We start from the raw sequence: 20,736 nt of genomic DNA on the forward strand, positions 1-20,736 counted from the left end.
TTTACCGTTGCAGGCAAAAGTTTAGACATTTAGTCTAATTGTATGTTTCAGTGCATTCTTAAAAAATGGAGGTTGGTACAACCCATACATGATACAAAGTTAATGTCACCCGGATTTCCTGCTTGCAGTTTGCCCACTTGCGGAAGTGAGCTGATGTAAGAATTGGAAGGGAGGATGACTCATCATCAGAGTGGACATGTTTAGACTCCATCAAGGCCATCTGCTGAAAGGATTTCTCATAACATCATGCTGGATGCTGATTGGTCTGCAGGGATCGGACCATGGAGGGAGGGCTATGGGGAAACTTTCAATGTGTAACTTTCACGTGGTTTTTACTCAGATCTTGCCTTGCTTTTGCTGCTATCAATTCATTCTTAGTAAAGGTACCTCCTTGGAGTTGGGTTTTTTCTTTCTTAGGATTTGAATGGAGGCAGACCTGATAATTAATACTGACATTTCTCTATGACTTGTGGACTTCAACTCCCAGAATTCCTCAGCCAGCTTGCCTGGCTGAGGAATTCTGGCAGTTGAAGTCCACAAGTCATAAAAGGGCCAAGTTTGAAGACCCCTGCCCTAATCCTTGGTATTTTTTTTAAATCATATTTATATCAGTTATATTTATATAACTGAATTCATTCTTCCTTCCATTGTAGTGTTTCCTGTGCGATTGACTGCTATACCACTCCTACAGCAGCTGCATTTTCAATGATTGGCAAAGTTTACTGGATGAACAGTTCAGTTTTTCTCAGTCCAAAGCAACTTGTGCCAAAAATGTTCAAGCTTTTCAAGGCTTTTGTACATGAAAGAAGGTTGGAAAATTTTTTATTTCTGACAACTTGCCCATATAGATCATAATTGTTTAATCCCAAGTAGACACGGGATTAACTATTCTAGTGAGAGCTAAATTTCCATGAGGTCATTAGTGATTTGTTATATCTTATCAATCTGACTAGTTTTCAGGCAATTACAACATTTTTTCTTTAGTTCTTAAAGAAATTCAGGTCACAAAGGACTATTGAAGGTAAAGCAATAGTCCTTTGTAACCTGAATTTCTGTAAGAATGGGTTTCATAGGTAAAATTATTAGCTGGAAGTCTTTATTATTATTTATTTATTATTGGGACTTATATGCCGCCCTATCTCCTGAAGGACTTTATCCCTGCTTTATAAGTGTAAATTATTTTCATTCAAGGCCACACTGTTTAGATCTACATATACGGTAACTATACTAATACATTATGACATCCTAGATTCTTGGGAAGAACTAGATACATATGAAGGCAAACACTAGGCAACTTTTCCAGTCTGGTGTTTGATGAGACAGGTGGAAGAAGCTGGGGCTCCTGGAGGGGCAACGAAGGAGGAGGGATGCCTCAGGAGTCCGGACCAGATGGCGGTTGGTCCAGATGGACTGAATAAACCCTCCAAAAGGACGGAGGAAAGGCTGCCTGGTAAGCCCAGACAGCCCAAGTCATCGCCAGCCGAAAGAAAAGTGAGGAGCCGCTAAACAGCTGATTGTCAACAGCATGCTGAAACTGGGTGAGCCTGCTCTTTCATTCCTTTTCCTTTTGGACCTAGAAATGTTGACCCCCTGATTGGGAAGAGCTATGAAGTAAAGACCCCAGAAGAACTAGGGGAGAAGAGAGTTAAAAGTGGCGAACAACTACAGGAGACGGAAGGATTTTAAGGATGATAAAACAACTCTTAAAAATTGAACTTGATTGACTCAAAAGACTGCTTAACCTACAGGATGTGGAAAAAAAAAATACCGTATATACTTGAGTATAAGCCGACTCGAGTATAAGCCGAGACCCCTAATTTTACCCCCAAAAACTGGAAAAGTTATTGACTCGAGTATAAGCCGAGTATAAGTATAAGCTTGGCCCCTTCTTAGCAACATATCTATATTCTGTGCCATGACGAGCCGCTTGTTGACTCTGGCAGCATCCCGGAGCTGGCTCGGCTGCGGTTCGCAGGGCCCGCTCATCAGGCTGCCAGGCTTCCTGGCAGCACATCCCGCAGGAAAGGTCTGCTAGGGAGGCGGCAGTCAAGCGTTGTTTCCCTCCTCGTGCGTGTGTGTGTGTGTGTGTGAGACCTGCGGGAACGGCTGGTAGAGGTGGCGGCAGTCCAGCGTTTCCCCCCCTCATGCATGCGTGCGTGTGTCAGACCCGCGGGAATGGCTGGTAAGGAAGCGGCGTTCCCCCCCCCCTCCTGTGTGTCGGGCCCACGGGGCTTGACACACAGAGAAACACAAATGCCGGACTGCCGCCACCTTTACTAGCCATTCCTGCGGGTCTGACACACACACACACACACACACACACACACGCACGAGGGGGAGAAACAACGCTGGACTGCCGCCACCTCTGCCAGCCCTGCAAGCCTCTGCCGCCCCGGCGTTGGTGGTTGAGCTCTTCGGAGCCGGCAGAGAATCTCCCGCAGGAGGAGGTCGCGGCTTTCTCTCTTGCTTCGGACTGCAAGGATTTAAACTCCAGGAACAAATCCCGATGGAAGTTTTTTTTAAAAAAATACTCCTCCGGGTCGGACAGGGGACCGAGGCTGAGGTATAGGGGTAGTGGGGGGGGCTCGCGGACATAGATGGGCTCAAGTGGAAGCCAAGCAGCCCTCCCGAATCTGGGCTTCTGGACGGAGCAGCCGGTGGTGCGTTTCAAAAAGCAGAAAAGTTGGATTTTGAACATTTCAGCAGCGCATCTGCACCCGCTGCTTTTAGAAAGTACGAGGACCGGCAACTCCACTTCTCGGCTGATGCAGCGGGAAGCCGTGGGTCAAGCAGGCTATGCTTCCCCGGGCGCTGCAACGGCACCCGTTTTCCCCGGCGAGTTTTCCCTACCTGGCCCCTGCAGAATCGTGGCGGCGCCCCTGGAGAAGCCTACCCCGAGGCTGCGGCCGATTTTTCCTTCTCCAGGCCTCTGCCGCCCGTTTCTGTCTGACACACACACACACACACACGCACGCACGAGGGGGAGAAACAACGCTCTGGGCAGCAGAGGCCTGGAGAAGGAAAAATCAGATTACCCCTTCCACACGTAAAACTTCCAGTTTAATTACAAAGGAAGAAGAGAGAAACTTAGATCAACAGCTCACCTTCCTTTTCCTCTAGGTTGCAAGGGGAAAAATAAAAATCAAAGATCCTTGGAAGTAATGGTTGGAAAAGTTTGCAAGTCTTTGGGAAAGTTCAAGAAGTGAAAGGAATACCCTCCTCTTGAAAGACCAGATAAGGCAGACAGGGAGATGAAGAGTTCAACCGAGTTTCCTCTTTTGTTCAGGCTCCCCGATCAGACAAAGAACTAGCCAGCGGCAGGTTTCTCCCCTTTTCCCTCCCATCTCTCTTCCCCCAACCCTTGGGTCCCACAGCAACTCACGAACTCCAGCCGCCCCTTCTCCTTCGAAAGGTCTAGATCCCGAGATAAGATATATACAGAAATATACATAAAGAGAGAGACGGACGCAGGCTGTTGGTTTCTCGCCTCATCCCTGGCTTCCAGTTCAAAACTTCCCTCTAAGTGAGCCTCCCAGAAAAACAAATCTTCATGGAGGCAGAGGAGGCAAGGGGAATCCCTCCGATCGTTGTTTCCGGCAAATGCACCTCTTTGTTTGGGTCCCCTTTGACAGGCGCGGAGAACGATCTCCCCTCGCAATTCGGCCGGGTGGGTGCCGGGAGTCCTCTTCCCGAACCCAAGGACGAAAACCGGGGCTTTCAAGAACCCGGGATGGGAGCCAGGGAGTGGAAGGGCTACTACTCAAAGCGCTGCGCTGGGAGGAGGGAGAAAGGGAAAAGGGGGGAAGGGGAGGAAAACGGGAAGCAAGTTTTGGGTGAAGCCTCTTTCCTTTCACTTTTGGAAGCGCATCCAGGCGAGGAGAACAAAAGCGTCGCCTCGGCCGGGACTCGGCGCGCTGCTTTTCCCGGCTTCTGACATCGCTACCTGTTGTACAGGCAGGGAGGGGGGGAAGCCAGAGCATCCAGCGCATAACAAAGCCTCGGCCTTTTCACCTGTCCTCCTCCTCTTCCTCCTCCTCCTCCTCCTCAAGAGCAGCAAAAGCCACTGGACTCGGTCGCCAAATACCGACCACAATACATTTTGGGGGAGGGGATTGGAAAAGAAAGCAAAGAAGCGCCCGGCCGGCCAGGGCGCATCTGCTTTTGCCAGAGGACCCTCTGCGTCTTCCCAAGAGTCGCGCAGAAGCAAAAAGTCGCGGCTCCCGACCGCTTGGCAAGCTGCGAAAAAGGACACCCAGGTCCGCGCCTGGGAGTCCCGGTGTACCCTAACTCCTCTCCGAGCCTCTGCCGCCCGTTTCTGTCTGACACACACACACACACGCACGCACAAGGGGGAGAAACAACGCTCTGGGCGGCAGAGGCCTGGAGAAGGAAAAATCGGCCGCAGCCTCGGGGTAGGCTTCTCCAGGGGCGCCGCTGCGATTCTGCAGGGGCCAGGTAGGGAAAACTCGCCAGGGAAAACGGGTGCCGTTGCAGCGCCCGGGGAAGCGTAGCCTGCTTGACCCACGGCCGGCGGGGGAGACCGGTGCAGGGACACGCCGGGGAGCCTCCGCCGTGGGGAGGTGCCGCCACTGTCTTTCGCTCCTCCACGACTGCGGAGGCTTCCCGGCAGCGACGTCGAGAGCCGCAAAGCAGGAGTGCCCGCCGGACGGGTCGCGGCTGGAGGGCCGATCTTTTTCCTTCCGTGTGCGGAGCGAAGCGCTTCGACTGCGTCATGGAAGCGCCACCCGAGAGTCTTTCCGGTGGCGGATCCAGCCCCGCCACGGGCGCTGAGTTTGAAGAGAGGCTGGGCCTCCCGCTGCATCAGCTGAGAAGTGGAGTTGCCGGTCCTCGTACTTTCTAAAAGCAGCGGGTGCAGATGCGCTGCTGAAATGTTCAAAATCCAACTTTTCTGCTTTTTGAAACGCACCACCGGCTGCTCCGTCCAGAAGCCCAGATTCAGGAGGGCTGCTTGGCTTCCACTTGAGCCCATATATGTCCGCGAGCCCCCCCCCACTACCCCTAGACCTCAGCCTCGGTCCCCTGTCCGACCCGGAGGAGTATTTTTTTAAAAAAAACTTCCATCGGGATTTGTTCCTGGAGTTTAAATCCTTGCAGTCCGAAGCAAGAGAGAAAGCCGCGACCTCCTCCTGCGGGAGATTCTCTGCCGGCTCCGAAGAGCTCGACCACCAACGCCGGGGCGGCAGAGGCTGGCAGGGCTGGCAGAGGTGGCGGCAGTCCAGCGTTGTTTCTCCCCCTCGTGCGTGTGTGTGTGTGTGTGTGTGTCAGACCCGCAGGAATGGCTAGTAAAGGTGGCGGCAGTCCGGCATTTGCGTTTCTCTGTGTGTCAAGCCCCGTGGGCTCGACACACAGGAAGGGGGGGAATGCCGGAATGCCGCTTCCCTACCAGCCATTCCCGTGGGTCTGACACACACACGCACGCACGAGGGGGAGAAACAACGCTGGACTGCCGCCAGCTCTGCAAGGCTCTGCCGCTCCCTTCTCTCAGCAGCCTGTTCCGAACGAAGGGACAGTTCTTTTTTTTTTGTTCACTGGAGTATAAGCCGAAGTGGATTTTTTCAGCCCGAAAAGTGGGCTGAAAAATTCGGCTTATACTCAAGTATATACGGTAGATATAATTTCTAGGGTAAATAACCTATAAAGAACTTTAAAAGAAAAAGTTGTTATAATCTTTTAAAACCAGATATTGAGAAAACAGTGTACGAGGACATCTAGTGGTGAAAAGAGATATTACAGTAATACTAAAAGAACCTGAAAGTGTTTGACCTTGAAACAACACCTGGTGTAAACAAAGTCCCTTTGTGTGAGTTTATAAGTGAAAAGACTTTCTACAATTATATCTGTTGACTCTGGATATAACCAAAACAGGAATTACTTGGAGACAACGGGCGTTTTACATCTGTGACTCGACTGGAGGATTTGGATTTAGCCTAAAGTAGTTGGCTTGTTCTTTTTGGTTGGATTTTAGCCTAAGATAGTTGGCTTTTTTTTCTTTTTTTACTTTGTTTTCTCTCCTTGAGATATTGGGATTTAGCCTAAAGTAGTTGGCTCCTTTTACAGTTTGGATTTTAGCCTAAGATGGTTGGCTTGAAAAATGAGTACATCAAACCTCACCAGACTTATGAAAAAGACTTCCTCTGCACCCTCTGTTGGAACATCTAGCCCAGGGGTAAACAACCTTGGCACTTTTATGACTCATGGACTTCAACTCCCAGAATTCCTGAACCAGCATGGCTGGCACAGGAATTCTGGGAGTTGAAGTCCACGAGTCATAAAAGAGCCAAGGTTGCCTACCCCTGATCTAGTCCAACAAGCCAGGGATCTATCGAAACAATGTTGCGGTGTGAGAAAATAAGCACTGCTCAAAATGAGATGCAAACTACATTAAAATTAATTCAAGAATCAATATAAAAAAAACCACAACGAGACAAATATCGGACATAAAGACACAATTTGAAGTCCACCACCAAATGATTGTTAAAAATGAACAAAGAATTCAGAAAACGGAAAATAAATCAGATGATATTGACAAAAAATGGAAGTAGTAATACAAGAAAATTAAAATTTAGAACAAACAAATCAAAATCTAGAAGGAGCGGTGGCGATCTTAGAAATGGAGAAAGCAGAACACTACTTAAGATTTCAAAATATTCCTGAAGACAGAGAAGAAAATATAGCACTTGTGATTATTGATCTCCTGGCAGAGGCCTTGAAAGGAGACAGAGCAGAGATGCAAATGGAGATAGATGAAATATTTTGAATGAATTCAAGCTATGCAAGGAAATATAAACTACCAAGAGAAGTGCACGTAAGATTTATAAAGAAAACAACAAGAGATAAAATACTGAGAAAAGTTAGAGATTAGCCGTTACGAGAATAAAAAAATTGTGGTGTTAAAGCAGATACCCAGAGAGTAAGAGATACTCGAAGACAACATCATTTCCTAACTACAAAGCTGATTGCAAAAGGCATAAATTTCAGATGGTTAATGCCAGAAGGGATTTTAATTAACTGGAATAATACAAGATACTGATTGGATTCAGTTTGGAAAGCAGAAGATTTTGATGAAAGAAATTAGCATTCTTAGATGAAGGAGTGCAACATCAACAAGAGGAGAAAAAAGATCAGAAACAAATTGAAGAAGCAACTGAAGAAGTAATTATACAAACAGGAGAACTGAAAGAGAAATTTGATCAAGTTAGTGAAGGAACCGCAGGAGAATAGAGGATTACAAGATTGACTAGACTTAAATATAAATAATTGAAATGGAGAAAGAAAATGGAATTTTTTCAGTGAATAAAAATGGACTAAACTCCCCATCAAAAAGAAACAAAATGTTTAGAAAACTACAGAAATTAAATATAGATATAATTTGTCTGTAAGAGACACATATAAAAAGACAATATTATAAGCTGTTGGAATACCCCAAAATTGGGAAACTTTACTATGCATCAGCACAACAGAAAAAAAGAGGTGTTGCTGTATATATTAAAGAGACAATAGATTCTAAAATGATTTATTCAGATGAAGAAGGAAGAATTGTGATGGTAGAAATATACTTATATAAAAACAAACATTGCTGGTAGTAATCTACGCACCAAATAATAACCAGTAAGAATTCTATCAAAATCTCCATAGAAAAATAAAAGAAATGGAGTATCAAAACATTTGTTTAGTAGGAGACTTTAATGCGATAGTGGATGGGACATTAGATTATAAAAGTAGTAAAACAGGAAAAACTGGAAGAAAAAGATTACTTAAGACCTTTTTTAATATGATAGAAGAAATTGGAGTACAAGATGTTTTGAGGGAAATCAATCCAGGAAAATTACAATACACATTTTATTCAAACAGTCAAAAATCCTGGTCCAGAATCGACAGGATCTGGATGACATCTGAACTGAGGACAAATATGCAGGAAACAGAGATAAAACCAGGTACATGGGCAGATCACATCCCTTTAAAAGTGACATGGAGAGGAATACAAAAAAAATCAAGATGGACTTTGAACCAATCTATATTAACAGAAAGAGAATTTATAGAACTAGCAAAAAAAGAAATGGAGTTTTTTTCCCCCAAAGAAAACAAAAAAGAAGATACAACATTACAAAATGTATGGGATACAGCCAAAGCATACTTTAGAGCAGGGGTGTCAAACTCAATTTCATTGAGGGCCGCATCAGCATTGCGGTTGCCCTCAGGGGGCCGAGTGGGTATGGCCAGGGTGGGCGTGGCCTACTGGGTGGGCGTGGCCAGAGTGTGTATGGCCTACTGGGTGGGCGTGGCCAGCTCTACATCGTTCGCATCAAGGGTGCCTATGGGGACCTGGGCAGGAGTGGGACAGATCTGAGGGTCTCTGGCAGAAGGAGGGTCTCTGGGCCAGGGCCAAGGCAGTGGGGGCCGTTCCCTCACTGTTTCCAGGATGGCTTCGCGGGCCGCATGAAACCACTTCGTGGGCCGGATCCGGCCCCCGGGCCTTGTGTTTGACATGTCTGCTTTAGAGGTATACCTATATAATACATGACAAAAAACAAAGAGAAAAGGTAAGCAATATATACTTTTAAAGGAAAAATTTGAAAAATTAGAATCAGAACTGCAAATGAACCTGCAAAAGAAGATTCTGAAAAGAGAAATGGAAACAATAAAACACAAATTAAATCTGTTGGATTCAGAAAAATTGGCACAGCAAATAAAAAGAACAAAACAAACTTTTTTGAAAATGCAAATAAATCAGGAAGATGGTTAGCTTATAAACTTAAAAAACAGAAGAAGAAAATAATAAATAACTTAGTAGATGAAAAAGGTTCCCTACAATTTAAAAATGAAGAAATAAAAAAGATAATTAAAGAATATTACAAGAAACTGTATGACATAGAAGAAATTCCAAGAGAATCATTCAATATCTGGAAGAAAATAATCTCCCAAAAATTTCAGAAACCCGTAAGATTATGTTAGAGGAAAAAATAACAATGATGGAAATAACATAGGCCATAAGACGACAAAAAAACGAGAAAACACCGGGGCCAGATGGACTACCGGCGGAGTTATATAAAGTTTTACAAGATATACTAAGTAAACTGCTGAAAGATGTTTGCAATGAACTTTTGTTGGAGGCTAAACTCTCAAATACATGGATAGAAGCAATTGTTACTATTAGGAATAATTGCTACAGTGAAAATGAACATACTATAGAAAATCTTATTCTTATTCCAAACAATACTTATAAAACTTGAGAAAAAATTCTTTGAAGACTTAAATTTATTAATCTTGAAATTTATTTGGCAAGGAAAGAAAGCTAGAATTAAGACGAAAATGTTACAAGATGCCAAGGAAAATGGAGATCTTGGTTTACCAGAGCGAGTTCTATATTATCAAGCATCTGCATTAACATGGGTAAAAGAATGGATAGCTCTCAGAAATAAAAGGCTGTTATATCTGGAGGGGCATGATTTACAATTGGGGTAGCATGCTTTTTTTATGGTACGGGAAAAATAAAGTTCATAAATATTTCCAAAATCACTATATATGAAATACATTAACAACATGGGAAAAATAAAATGTAAAATATATTTGAAAATTCCAGGGTGGTTATCAACAATGGAAGCATTTGTACACCCAAATTTAGTGAACTTTGAAAAAATCTGGACATACAGAGATATTCTAAACTCTGAAGGGAATTTAAAATCTAAACAAGAAATGGAAAATCAGGGTATCAATTTATCATGATGGGCACATTTACAAATGCAAGCTAGATATGATAAAGATGTTAAACTATGGATTTTATGAGGAACAAACTGTGTTTGATAAGACATTGTTAACTTCTGATGAGAAACTAATTAAAAAAATGTATAATTTTCTATTAACTTTGAAAATGGAAAGTGAACAAGTGAAAGGGGGGAGGGCCTTCTCTGTGGGCGCCCCGGCTTTATGGAATCAGCTGCCGGTTGAGCTCCGGATGGCACCTGACCTTCGCTCCTTCCGACGCGGTCTGAAGACCTATTTGAACAAGCCGGCCTGGCCTGATGGGGGATGTGCTGGGGTTTTTATTGTGGATTTTTATATTACTATCTATTGTTTTAGCTCGGGCTCCTATTTAATTCTTTTTTAATTTTTGTACTCTGTATTTTTATATGTGCCCTGTTCACCGCCCTGAGTCCTTCGGGAGAAGGGCGGTATACAAATATAATAAAAATTGAAAAAATTGAAATTGAAAAAAGAAACGTTAAGATTTGAATACATTGTGGAATTAGAAAAATGGCAAAATTTATGGGAAAGAAACTACAAACTGACAATGTAAACTTCCTACAAAGAAAAAGTATACAAAATGTTTTATAGATGGCACTTGCCACCAGCAAGACTAGCAAAAATGTTCAAAAATATGTCATATAGATGTTGGAAATGTAAACATAAGTCAGGCACTTATTATCATGTTTGGTGGACATGTGACAAAGTAAGAGTTATTGGAAAAAGATACATGCCTGGCTAGAAAAGATGTTGGGAGAACATGTAGATTTTAAACCTGAACTTTTTTTTATTAGGTATAATGCCAGAAAAGACTAACAAACAAGGCATATATTTGATTTTGCATGTTACAAAAGCGGCAAGAACTATATTTGCACAATACTGGAAAAATGAAGGAATACCATCAAATGAACAAATAATTAAAAAAATACTAGAATGCAGAGATGGATAGACTGACTATGAGACTGAAAGAAAAAGAAGAAATCTAATATTATCAAACTTGGGACTTATTTTATCAATGGCTAGAGGAAAGAATAAAGGATTAGGAATTAAATATGTATTAGCGAATGTAAACTCAGCACCTTTGTTGAAAAATTATTATTGAATGTATGGGGGGAAAAAACCATAAAACTTTTACAAAAAAAACCTGGCAACTGTAATTTTCATGCTTTTTTGTATGTAATAATTAATTACATATTAATTATACACATTAATAATTAGTGACTAACTGTAAACAAAAATATTATATTATCCATGTACCTTGTTTTCTTTATTAGATTGTTTCAGATAATTCTTCAGTGATTGTATTATATCAACCAAGATTAGTCTCTCTCTTTGCCAACCTTCCACCAATGGAGCTTGTTGAATCTTATCACCATCATCAAGAGGTAGAGATTTTTCTGATAGAACAAGTATTTTGTAACTCTCGTCATATACCATCTTCAGCACATTCTGAAAAGGAATGAAGTATGTTACTTAATGAGAACAGAAAGTCAACACTTAACAAGGCATTTACCATCTGAAAGTTTGACTTTCTGCTATGTTGAAATTTGTAAATTAAGATTTCTACATGCTCTGCCCTTGAAGGAGATTTTTAATTATTATTATTATTAATTTTCATGTCCAGGCTTTTGTGATGGAGAAAGTACGAATTTAAACTCCAGCAACAATTTATATGTAAGAAAATTACTAAAAAGAAGACAGAGTAAATGGAAAACTTTTATTAAAATCCTATCTTCTATTGAAATCAATAAATACCTTATTTAAAATATTGCTATTCCATATAGATAGTAGATCACCCATTTATTTGCGAGATATTACCTTCAATTGTTGTGACAACATTTCTGTTTCTTTTACTGTTGGTGCAGTGACATCTGGAGTCATTCCAAAACTCTGCAGAGGAGCCATGACATTGCTGTTTTGGCATACCTTATTTTCTGGCTCTACCTGATTAAGCTGAAGTATCAAATCTAAACTAGTATCTGAAAAATAGAGTATTAAATACGATATTGAAACAGAGCTGCAAATGAATCCGCAGTTGTCTAACCATCTGAATTTCATTTAAATTGTGTAACTAGCCATGTTTATCTCCTTTATAAAGGTTTAACTCACCCTCCTTTATAAAGGGGAAAGCTAATTGCACTTGGAATGACTTGGACTTTCAGAAAAACGTCAGGCTATTTGCTGGCACTTTGTTCACTTTCACTTATAGCAGTAGATTTATGGAGAAATCCTTTAATGTTAAAGATAATAATATTGTGTTAAATTAGGCCCTTAAACCTAGGAATCTGATCATGAGGAATTATAGCTATGCCAGGCCTGGAGTGTTGCTAACAGAAATATTTTGAAAAAACTGGAAAAATAGCATTAATTCTCTATCAAGTGATAAGCAAATTATCTGTTTTTGAAAAAAACAATTTTATCTACTAATCAAAAAATAATGCAATAAGTTTGGCAAAGATTTCATAATATTTTACAATAATATATTAGCAGTTATTCTTTTATTTAGAAACATTTAAATATTATTTAACATTTTATGGATATGGGATATCTATCAGTGGATTCCTTCCTTCCTTCCTCTCTCTGTTTTTTAAATTACTTTTATGGTTTTTTTTGCATTTTGTATTTTTGATGTAACTTGTTAAGATAATAATTAACATAATAAGGCATACAGTGCAACCAAAAGCAAAATGTCTGTGAGGGCCAAGTGCAACAAATGGTAACGAGATTTTCTACTGCTTTTAGCTGTTAGCTTTTTGTATTTAAATTCTATTCAAATGACTTTCTAAACTGCTGCTCTCTAGATACACTTTATTTCATCTCCCATATAGCCAAGTCACTGGCCATGCTAACTAGACATTGTGGATATTTTCATTGTGGAAAAAAAAACTTCTATCTTAACTATCTTATTTAAAGGTTTTGTTCCTATAAATTATTCCTCATGCTTTAGCCCAAAATATTGTCATCAAATGCTCCAAAGTTAATTTTAGTATCCATGACTCACTGCTTCCATATTCAGTGCTTGCACTTTGAAGTCTGGACATTGTTACTTTCAGACCATCTTGTAACTCAGGTGGCATCAGAGAGAAGTCTTCAGGGTTGTTTACCTATCAGATTTCATACAGAAAAATGAAATGAATTCCTAGGTATGTTAAAGATTGATCTACAACCATTCTTGCTTTTATTTATTTAATTAATAAGTCACGTTTATGCTGTTTCCTTCCTTTTGTTCTAAAAATAGATCTAAATGGGCTGTTTTAAACAAAAAATTATAAATTAACATCAAAACCAAATTAACACAACTACCAATATAGCTAAAAAAAAGAGTCCAGCAGTTACAAGTTGCTTCAGCAACTACATTCATTTAAAAGCCCTAAAATATTTGACTTAGGATATCTGGGCAAAAACTAGGAAAGATGAAATTCATCTGGACTCTTTTAACAGAGAACTTCTATTTCTGAAAATAACTCCCCAGAAGTTCCTTTCCCACATTCTCCCCAAATTATCTTCCTATCTTTCAGAAAGCCTGGTCCCAAATTGTACAGCTCTAAATCAATCATAATCTACATTGTGAACATTGAAATAGACCAGTGACTAGGGAAACTGCTGTAACTATAGTCACAAGTTGCACATAACCATATGACTGAAACAATATGAAACATTAATTTCTGAACATTTTTTCATAGTACACTATAATGTTTTAAGCATTTTATAGGCTATGTGTTAATGTGACCAAACAGACATTTAACATTGTATTAGCTGTGCAAACACATGGCTAGTCCTTGCTAAAAATTGGCCATATAAGTTCAGGACTGAATCTAGGAAAACATGTGTGAACGTCTACATTCAAGATATGTACAACCCTTCAGCAAAGGTTGAATCTTTTCAAAGCACAAAAGCACTCAAGAATTAAATGAGTCCCCACTGCTGAATATTCTGAAGCAATATTCTACATATTTTACATACAAGTCATATTATATTGTACCCAAAGGAACCCTGAAATACTGATCCTCTTATCAGTGACTAAATGATATATTTGCACCCCAACTTGAGGAAAACTTAGGTTTCTACAGAAACTCTTGTTCTCATGAGAAGTTCTGCTGAAGGGAGGTCTTTTTTAAATACACCGATAAATACTTCAATTCCATGCTGAGCATTGGAAGCAGCAGACTCAATACTGCAAGAATCCACTTTTACTCCTGTCAGGAAAAAATCCATTTAGACGGGGAAAATATTCAACTGAATAGTAAGCCCTGGAACATGAGAAAAGTGAGTGGTCTCTTCAGAACCCTCCTCAGGTAAGAGCTCTAGCTTCACTGTGCACAGAACTGCTACTCCCGCCACAATTCCTATCAGTAATACATTAACGGGCTTCACAAAACACACATGCTTCTTGCAAAAATAATTAATAATAATAATAATTTTCCTTCAGTGTAAAGGGAGCATGCCATATAAATAAAAAGACTTTCCACAAAATGTTGTAAGACAAAACACATGGCTATCTGAGTGCAGATCATCATGTGATATGACGGGAACAGAGTGCCTGGTCCTTTTTCAATTCCACTTCCTCATTAGAATTGAGCAGCTTGAGAGGAAATTATACAAGAGCAAGAGGACAGGAAAACTAGTTTCTATTTTCTCAAGATATTTTGTTTATTCTTAATTTCCTTGAATTATTAACTTTTTATTCTTATAGTTGTCTCAAGTGCTGGCTATCCAAATTTGCAGAGATAGGCTGAGAAATTCAATATTTTTCTTTTAGAGACTCCCAATAAGAGAAGAATTTTCTTCTTAAGAGGATGACTCTCGGGTAGATGCAACATCTCTTCAAGCATACAGAAATCTGAATTGTAAAACTCAGCACTCTTTTCAGGGAAATCAGATTCTTTGGTATGGGTCAGATTATACCACAGTTCTTCATACCTTACATAAAGCTTCACATGGTTTTAATTCTCTGTTAAAGCAAGAAACTTCTATTATATTAGAAAAGACTTAAGCATCCCAAATAAATTATACTGACTGATCTAGTAGATTTTATCTGCTTCATTCAAACCATGCCTGCTAGGCCTCGACTAAGCATCTTTCATTGGATTCCATCTACTATATATCACTTCACCTTGCCTTGAGAATTCACTTGCTAAAGTATGACTCATTAGATGCCTTTGCCTGTTCTTGTGAACCCCAGGACATAAGTAGATTTAAGGCTCTCTCTCTTAAATTGTTCCCATCGTTAATTTTTCATTTTGATCACCTTTTACATCCAATAACCAATGCACTAATGATGTGGCTTCCATGAGAAATCCTTTAAAAGTTTCCCACGTGGAAACAAGGTACTGGAGTAGTTAAACTTTTGGCTTAATCTATACGAATTTGCTTTTATAGCTTACATGGTTCAACATAAGCAATATAATCAAACATTATTCAGAAATATTTTGGATCTTGCCTGATTTTATAGAATCTCTCAAATCATAAAATTAAGCCCTCTTGTTTTAGGTTTTCATGTCAACCAGAAATAAGTGCAGTTACTTTAAGAATCCATTGAATTAATTTTTTAAAAGCAGACTGGCATTCTTTTAGGCTTGTACAGAAGCCTAAAAAAAGGAAAGTCTAGTTTAATGTGTAGAGATGCTGCACTTATGAAAAAAGTGAAGCATTTCTTCCCAATCACTTTCAAAGCATGCACAAGATAATCAGTAACATTTTGTTTGGAACAATTAATGGATGGGTAGAATAATCCATCATTCAACTGTTATAACAGCTTTTTTACTAGTTTAGATCCTGCAATTGTGTTTATTACTTCCTAAAGTAATTATTTTTACTTTCAAGGAGTCGCTTACATATAATTAATTACTGAAAGGCCACGGCAGTATTATCTCAGAATTACCTTTGCTTTCCTGACAAGAGTTCATGGTGAAATGATACAAAAAGGACTATGACAGAGTACTTACTATTCATAACTCATTTAGTCTCCATGGGAACTGAAGATACATGACTCAACAACAAAACAATGTGAATGTGGAAATAATTAGTCACTTACTGATACATCTTCTTGTATGCCATTGCACTTGTTAATAGAAGAGGTGGGCTCTAAGAACACAGAAGACAAGAAGTGGAGATTGGCAACTGCTGCTTCCTCATTGCCATTAGAGTAAGGAACTGGACCTTCTAAAACTCTAGGGGTGTCTCCCTGGATGACTGAGTTCTCTGAGCATAGGCTCTCAAAGGCTATGCTATGCATATCAACTTCTGAGAAGGGTGTTAGGGAAAGACTTGCTTGAAACTCTAAACTTTGGTTCTCTTTTCTCATATTCTCAGGAGAATCCCACAAAGTTTTATTCATGATTATATTTTGAAAACAATCAGGTATTGTTTGAGAGATTTGTGAGTTTTGAGAATCCTGATTCGATTGCCACATTTTTTTAAAAAGAAGGTTCAGATTTTGCTGTACTTCATTAGGATCTGTTTGCTTTCTCTGAACGAAAGGGATGTCTTGGGGTTGTTTATTGTGAATATTTGGATTTCTGCTTGAGATCTGCAGATGAGTTACACTATCTTCTTCCTGCAAAATAATGCAAATCTTTAGAAAATGGCTGTAAATTGAATACTTCCAAACATTAGTTGAGATAAAACAGAAAAATAGGGCACTTTGTGCAAACATCTTGTTTCTATAAAAGAAATGAAGCACAACTACATTTCTCAGTATGAATTCAGACAAGTTTATTTTTCCTGGTCATCAAGCATTTGGTGATACTTCAAAGTGAACTTGTTTGAAATTTTCTAAAGTTGTGGTATTTTCCCCAATAATGACATATATAATTTTATGCAGATATACTGACCCATTCTTTTGATAATTTAGAGAGTAATTCTGTAGAGAAGCATCATAGCAATATAAGTCTTGACAAGCTACTGGTAATGGGCACATTCTGCTTACTGAAAAACGATTGATAATTTGAGTTTCTCTTAACTATGTTTTTCTTAACCTCTGATTCTCCTATTTTAAGATTTAGCAGTAATTCGGCATTAATACATACCAGTGGAAAAGAAAATTCAGCAGATGCTGAAAGCATGTTACTTAAATCTCTTTCTTTTCCCCCTTTCTCTTTTTCTTCAGAAGGAAAAAAGGCAACATCAAGGGTCTTAGGACATGTAACTTTTTTCTGGTAATTGTCTTGGTCTTTTTCCATGGGGTTCTTCAGCTGTGAGTGAAACAGATCTTTTTCAGACCTTATTAATTCCAGTTCTTCCACATTTTTCTCAATTTCAGACTTCAGTTCTGCCACAGTAACCTGAAGTTCACTTATCTTTCTTTGATAAGTGGTCTCGTTATTGTGCAGTGTTTGTGTCATAATATTAAGTTCATTTTCTAGTTTCACAATATTTTCAGTCATATGCTGAACTTTAGCTGCTTTCTCTACTTTCTGCTCTGACAATATTTGGAGTTGTAGTTCTGTCTCTAACAGTTTCATTTCTCTCTCTCTTAGGTTAATTTTAAGATCCTGACTACAAGAATTCATCTCTTTCATTTCATCTTCCTTTTGCATTACATACTCCTTCAGAAGCATGTGTTCTTCTTGCAGTTCTTTGTATAACAACTGTAAAGATGTTAGTTCAGAACATTGCTGCTTACAAAATTCTTGAACGTTTTCAAGATTTTGTTCTAAGATTTTAAATTCCATTTTAAACTGAGATTCTTTTTCATTAAGCAGCTGCTGCAAAGTTTCTTTATCCATCAAAGACATTTCTAGTTGTCTCTGAAGTTCATTCTGATTATCAAGATTCTCTTTTTGTTCTTCCAAAGAAAAATGATTTGGATTGCCTTGCGCATTTTCAGCTTCATGACAGACAGGTATAAGAGCTCCTGATTCCTTCTGAAGCTTCTTAATTACTTCATGAAGCTCTTCAATTTCTTCTGCTTTATCTCTTAACAAATCCTCCTTCTCACTACGAAGTTCTTCTATAGTTGATTTCATGATTTCAGTTTCAAGCATTTGCTTTTCCAGAACCTGAAATATTACGTACTACGCATTAGTTCTGACATTTCTCTTTTGCATTTTTAAACATATAACATATATTATAAACATATTTATATTTTATGTGATCTATGTGGAGAGCTCTTTTTAATGACTTTAATATTGGGAAGTAGAAACTAAGTAAGAATTCAAATCAAAATGTGATTATGGGTTGACAAGAAATGATGACTGAAGCAAACCATTATAGGTAGTCTCGACTTACAATGGTTCATTTAGTGATTGTTCAAAGTTACAACGGCATTGAAAAATACTGACTTATGACTAATTTTCACACTTATGACCAGTGCAGGATCACCATGGTCACATGATCAAAATTCAGACACTTGGCAACTAACCCTTACTGATGTTGATTGCAGTGTCTTGGGGTCATGTGATCGCCTTCTGACCAGCAAAGTCAATAGGAAAGCCAGATTCACTTAACAACCACGTTATTAACAACTACAGTGATTCACTTAAAAATTGTGGCAAGAAAGGTCATAGAGCAAAATTCACTTAACAAATGTCTCACTTACCAACATAAATTTGGGGCTCAATTATGATCGTAAGTCGAATACCTGTATTTGTCACATTTAGGTCAATAAATAAAATCTAATTTAATATATATCAATTGATTCATTAGCAGGCAAATTTAAAAAGTGATATTTTCTTACCTCATTTTCCTTGCTATTCTCTATTTGTTGTTCCAGTCTCTCAATTTGTTCATTCAGGTGATCAGTTTCTTGATTTTTTTCTTCAAGCAAGGATTTGAGAAAGTGCAGAATAACCAGCTCATTTTCACCTGGATTTTGACACTGTATGGCCAATTTTTCAATGTTTTCCTAACAGAAGGAGTTCTGCATTAGACAGATCAATCTATCACAACCTATTTCTTTACTTTTGACAAAAATAAAGCAGCATGCTGACACTTCAAATATGTCCCGCTTTGTGGAAAATATAGTACATTAATATATTTTTAGTTTACATATAACAAATCAGCTACTTCTCTCTTATGATAGATTTAGAACAAATTACTGCTACTGCCTCTGCTATTAGGAATATTATGAGATAGCATAGCCTTGATTAAAACAGCTTTTGGCTTGCAGATGGGTAAAGTTTGACAAAATATGTTTGCATTATTACATGATTCTGCTCAGAAGTGCAAAGCTGTTGCATTTTCCTATTTTCTAGGAGACAGATTGTGTTTGCAAGATTCTTTCTCTTAGCATTAGTAGTATCTAAGCTCAGACATCAAGCTGCAAACAGGATTGACATCAAGCTGAAAACAGCTTCTAAATGGGGGAAACTTATACTTCCAATCAGAAGACACCTATAAGCCTTGCACTTTAAAAGCAAAATATATTTTGATGTGTGCTGTATACAATGTAAACATCAGCTAGCATATAAAGATAATCCAGTTAAAATTTACAGTCTTCAGCGCCTCATAATTTAATTTATATTTATGATTTTAGGTTCCTTGCTCTATTTTTATGCCAATGAGGACTCAATTGTCCAGGCCAAAGGTGTCCGAAAGTTGACTCATGGCAACTGGACCAATCTTTCTTAATCTGCTCTATTTGTATTTTTATGTCTATTTCCAACAAAACCAATTTCTAACTCAAAGGGAGGCAGCTGGTAAATTACTACACTAATTTCAGTCTATAACAAAAACTTATTTTTCAAAAATGAATAATGTTCGTTCATTTTTTTCTAGAAATTAGATGGGAAATCTATCAAAACACCAATGTTAGTATTTCAGCAAATGTAAATGGAAAAAATAGCTCTTCATTCCTTTCTGAAAACCATATGAATATAAACATATTTGTAAGACTGACTTCAATGTTTTCCTAAAGAAGTTCAATTGTGAACAGAGACACTAGAATTAGAGTTAGGACTTGCATACCATCCTCTCCTAGTGCAATGTTTCTCCAATTTTACTCATGCGTATTGTTACTTATTTAAAATAAAGGGTGTGCACATAATCTGTAGGCATAGTTTTAATTAATGTTTTGTGGCATTGCTGTAGCAAATTCTTCCACAAACACATTATATGCTTTTTCCTTAATTAAGGTAATAATATGTAGTTTATAGGGAACACAATCTCTAAAGAAATGATTTTTCCCTAAAATTAAATTGCAGGCATACTTTCAGATGTGCATTTTCTTCTTTCAATTGGATTAGTTTGTTGATGTTAGCATTTTTTCCCACTTCTAATTTTGATTTCAGCTGTAAGATTTCTTCATTTTTCTTCATTAAATTCTCTTTAAATTGTTCAAGTTGTTCTAATAAATCAGCAACCTGAAGCAAAATGAAATTATGGAATTAAACAATTAAACAGTATTACTGTCTTCAATCATCCTATCGACATATCTTTGTAAAAGTTCAAATTATTTATTTATATAATTTTATATATTTCAGTTAGAAAGACTCTTAACCCTTAAACATCTATCAAAAGAAAAAAATGATACCCAATTTGCAAACCTGAGCTATAAACTCTCTTACAAACATTGGTGAATGTGCTAGCTTCATTGTTTACAAGCAATCACCAAGGAATCTCCTGGCTTCTCTTCCTTTTTTTCAGATTAGAAAAGGGAGAGGGAGTTTGGAAAATGCTAAAAAGAGACTTAATTCTTTTTATGGGCTGTAGAAATTAAATAAATGCCATTTTGTGCAAGTATGGAAATGTTCTCTGCATACTCCATTTAACCATGGAGATTTTTCTGAGAACGAAATAAGACTAAATGCTCCTTGTATCTGAGGGAAGATAGAATCAAATGTTCCATCTGCCCATGGTGGAGAGAAACTAAATTGGGACCTTTCAGGAGGCAGAGATGATCCTTGTAAGTTGCAAAGGCCACTACAAGGAAAAAGGATTAAAGCATCGGAAATTCCATAGATTTTCACTCTGACCATCAGGCTTATCAATGGGAAAAGGTATAGATGAAGTCTATTCTAAAAGAATAGGAAGAAA

At 38.6% G+C, this 20,736-nt stretch overlaps 1 protein-coding gene across 5 annotated transcripts in view; it reads right to left on the bottom strand.

Moving 5' to 3' along the window:
* PCNT (pericentrin) overlaps positions 1–20,736 on the bottom strand; it is a 111,547-nt gene that overhangs the window by 33,509 nt on the left and 57,302 nt on the right. For all 5 annotated transcript variants that reach the window (XR_014024467.1, XR_014024468.1, XM_081312625.1 and 2 more), the window contains exons 24-30: positions 19,911–20,063; positions 18,440–18,607; positions 16,791–17,762; positions 15,797–16,318; positions 12,764–12,866; positions 11,581–11,741; positions 11,020–11,211 (exon numbers count right to left, since the gene is read on the bottom strand). Coding sequence is in view for 3 of the 5 variants with exons in the window: in XM_081312625.1 (XP_081168751.1) it covers positions 11,020–11,211; positions 11,581–11,741; positions 12,764–12,866; positions 15,797–16,318; positions 16,791–17,762; positions 18,440–18,607; positions 19,911–20,063 (2,271 nt within the window). In the remaining 2 variants the exon portion in view is untranslated. The remainder of the gene's footprint in view (positions 1–11,019; positions 11,212–11,580; positions 11,742–12,763; positions 12,867–15,796; positions 16,319–16,790; positions 17,763–18,439; positions 18,608–19,910; positions 20,064–20,736) is intronic.

This window comes from Vipera berus (genome assembly GCF_964194415.1).
Source record: "Vipera berus genome assembly, chromosome: 1".
Taxonomy (NCBI): domain Eukaryota; kingdom Metazoa; phylum Chordata; class Lepidosauria; order Squamata; family Viperidae; genus Vipera; species Vipera berus.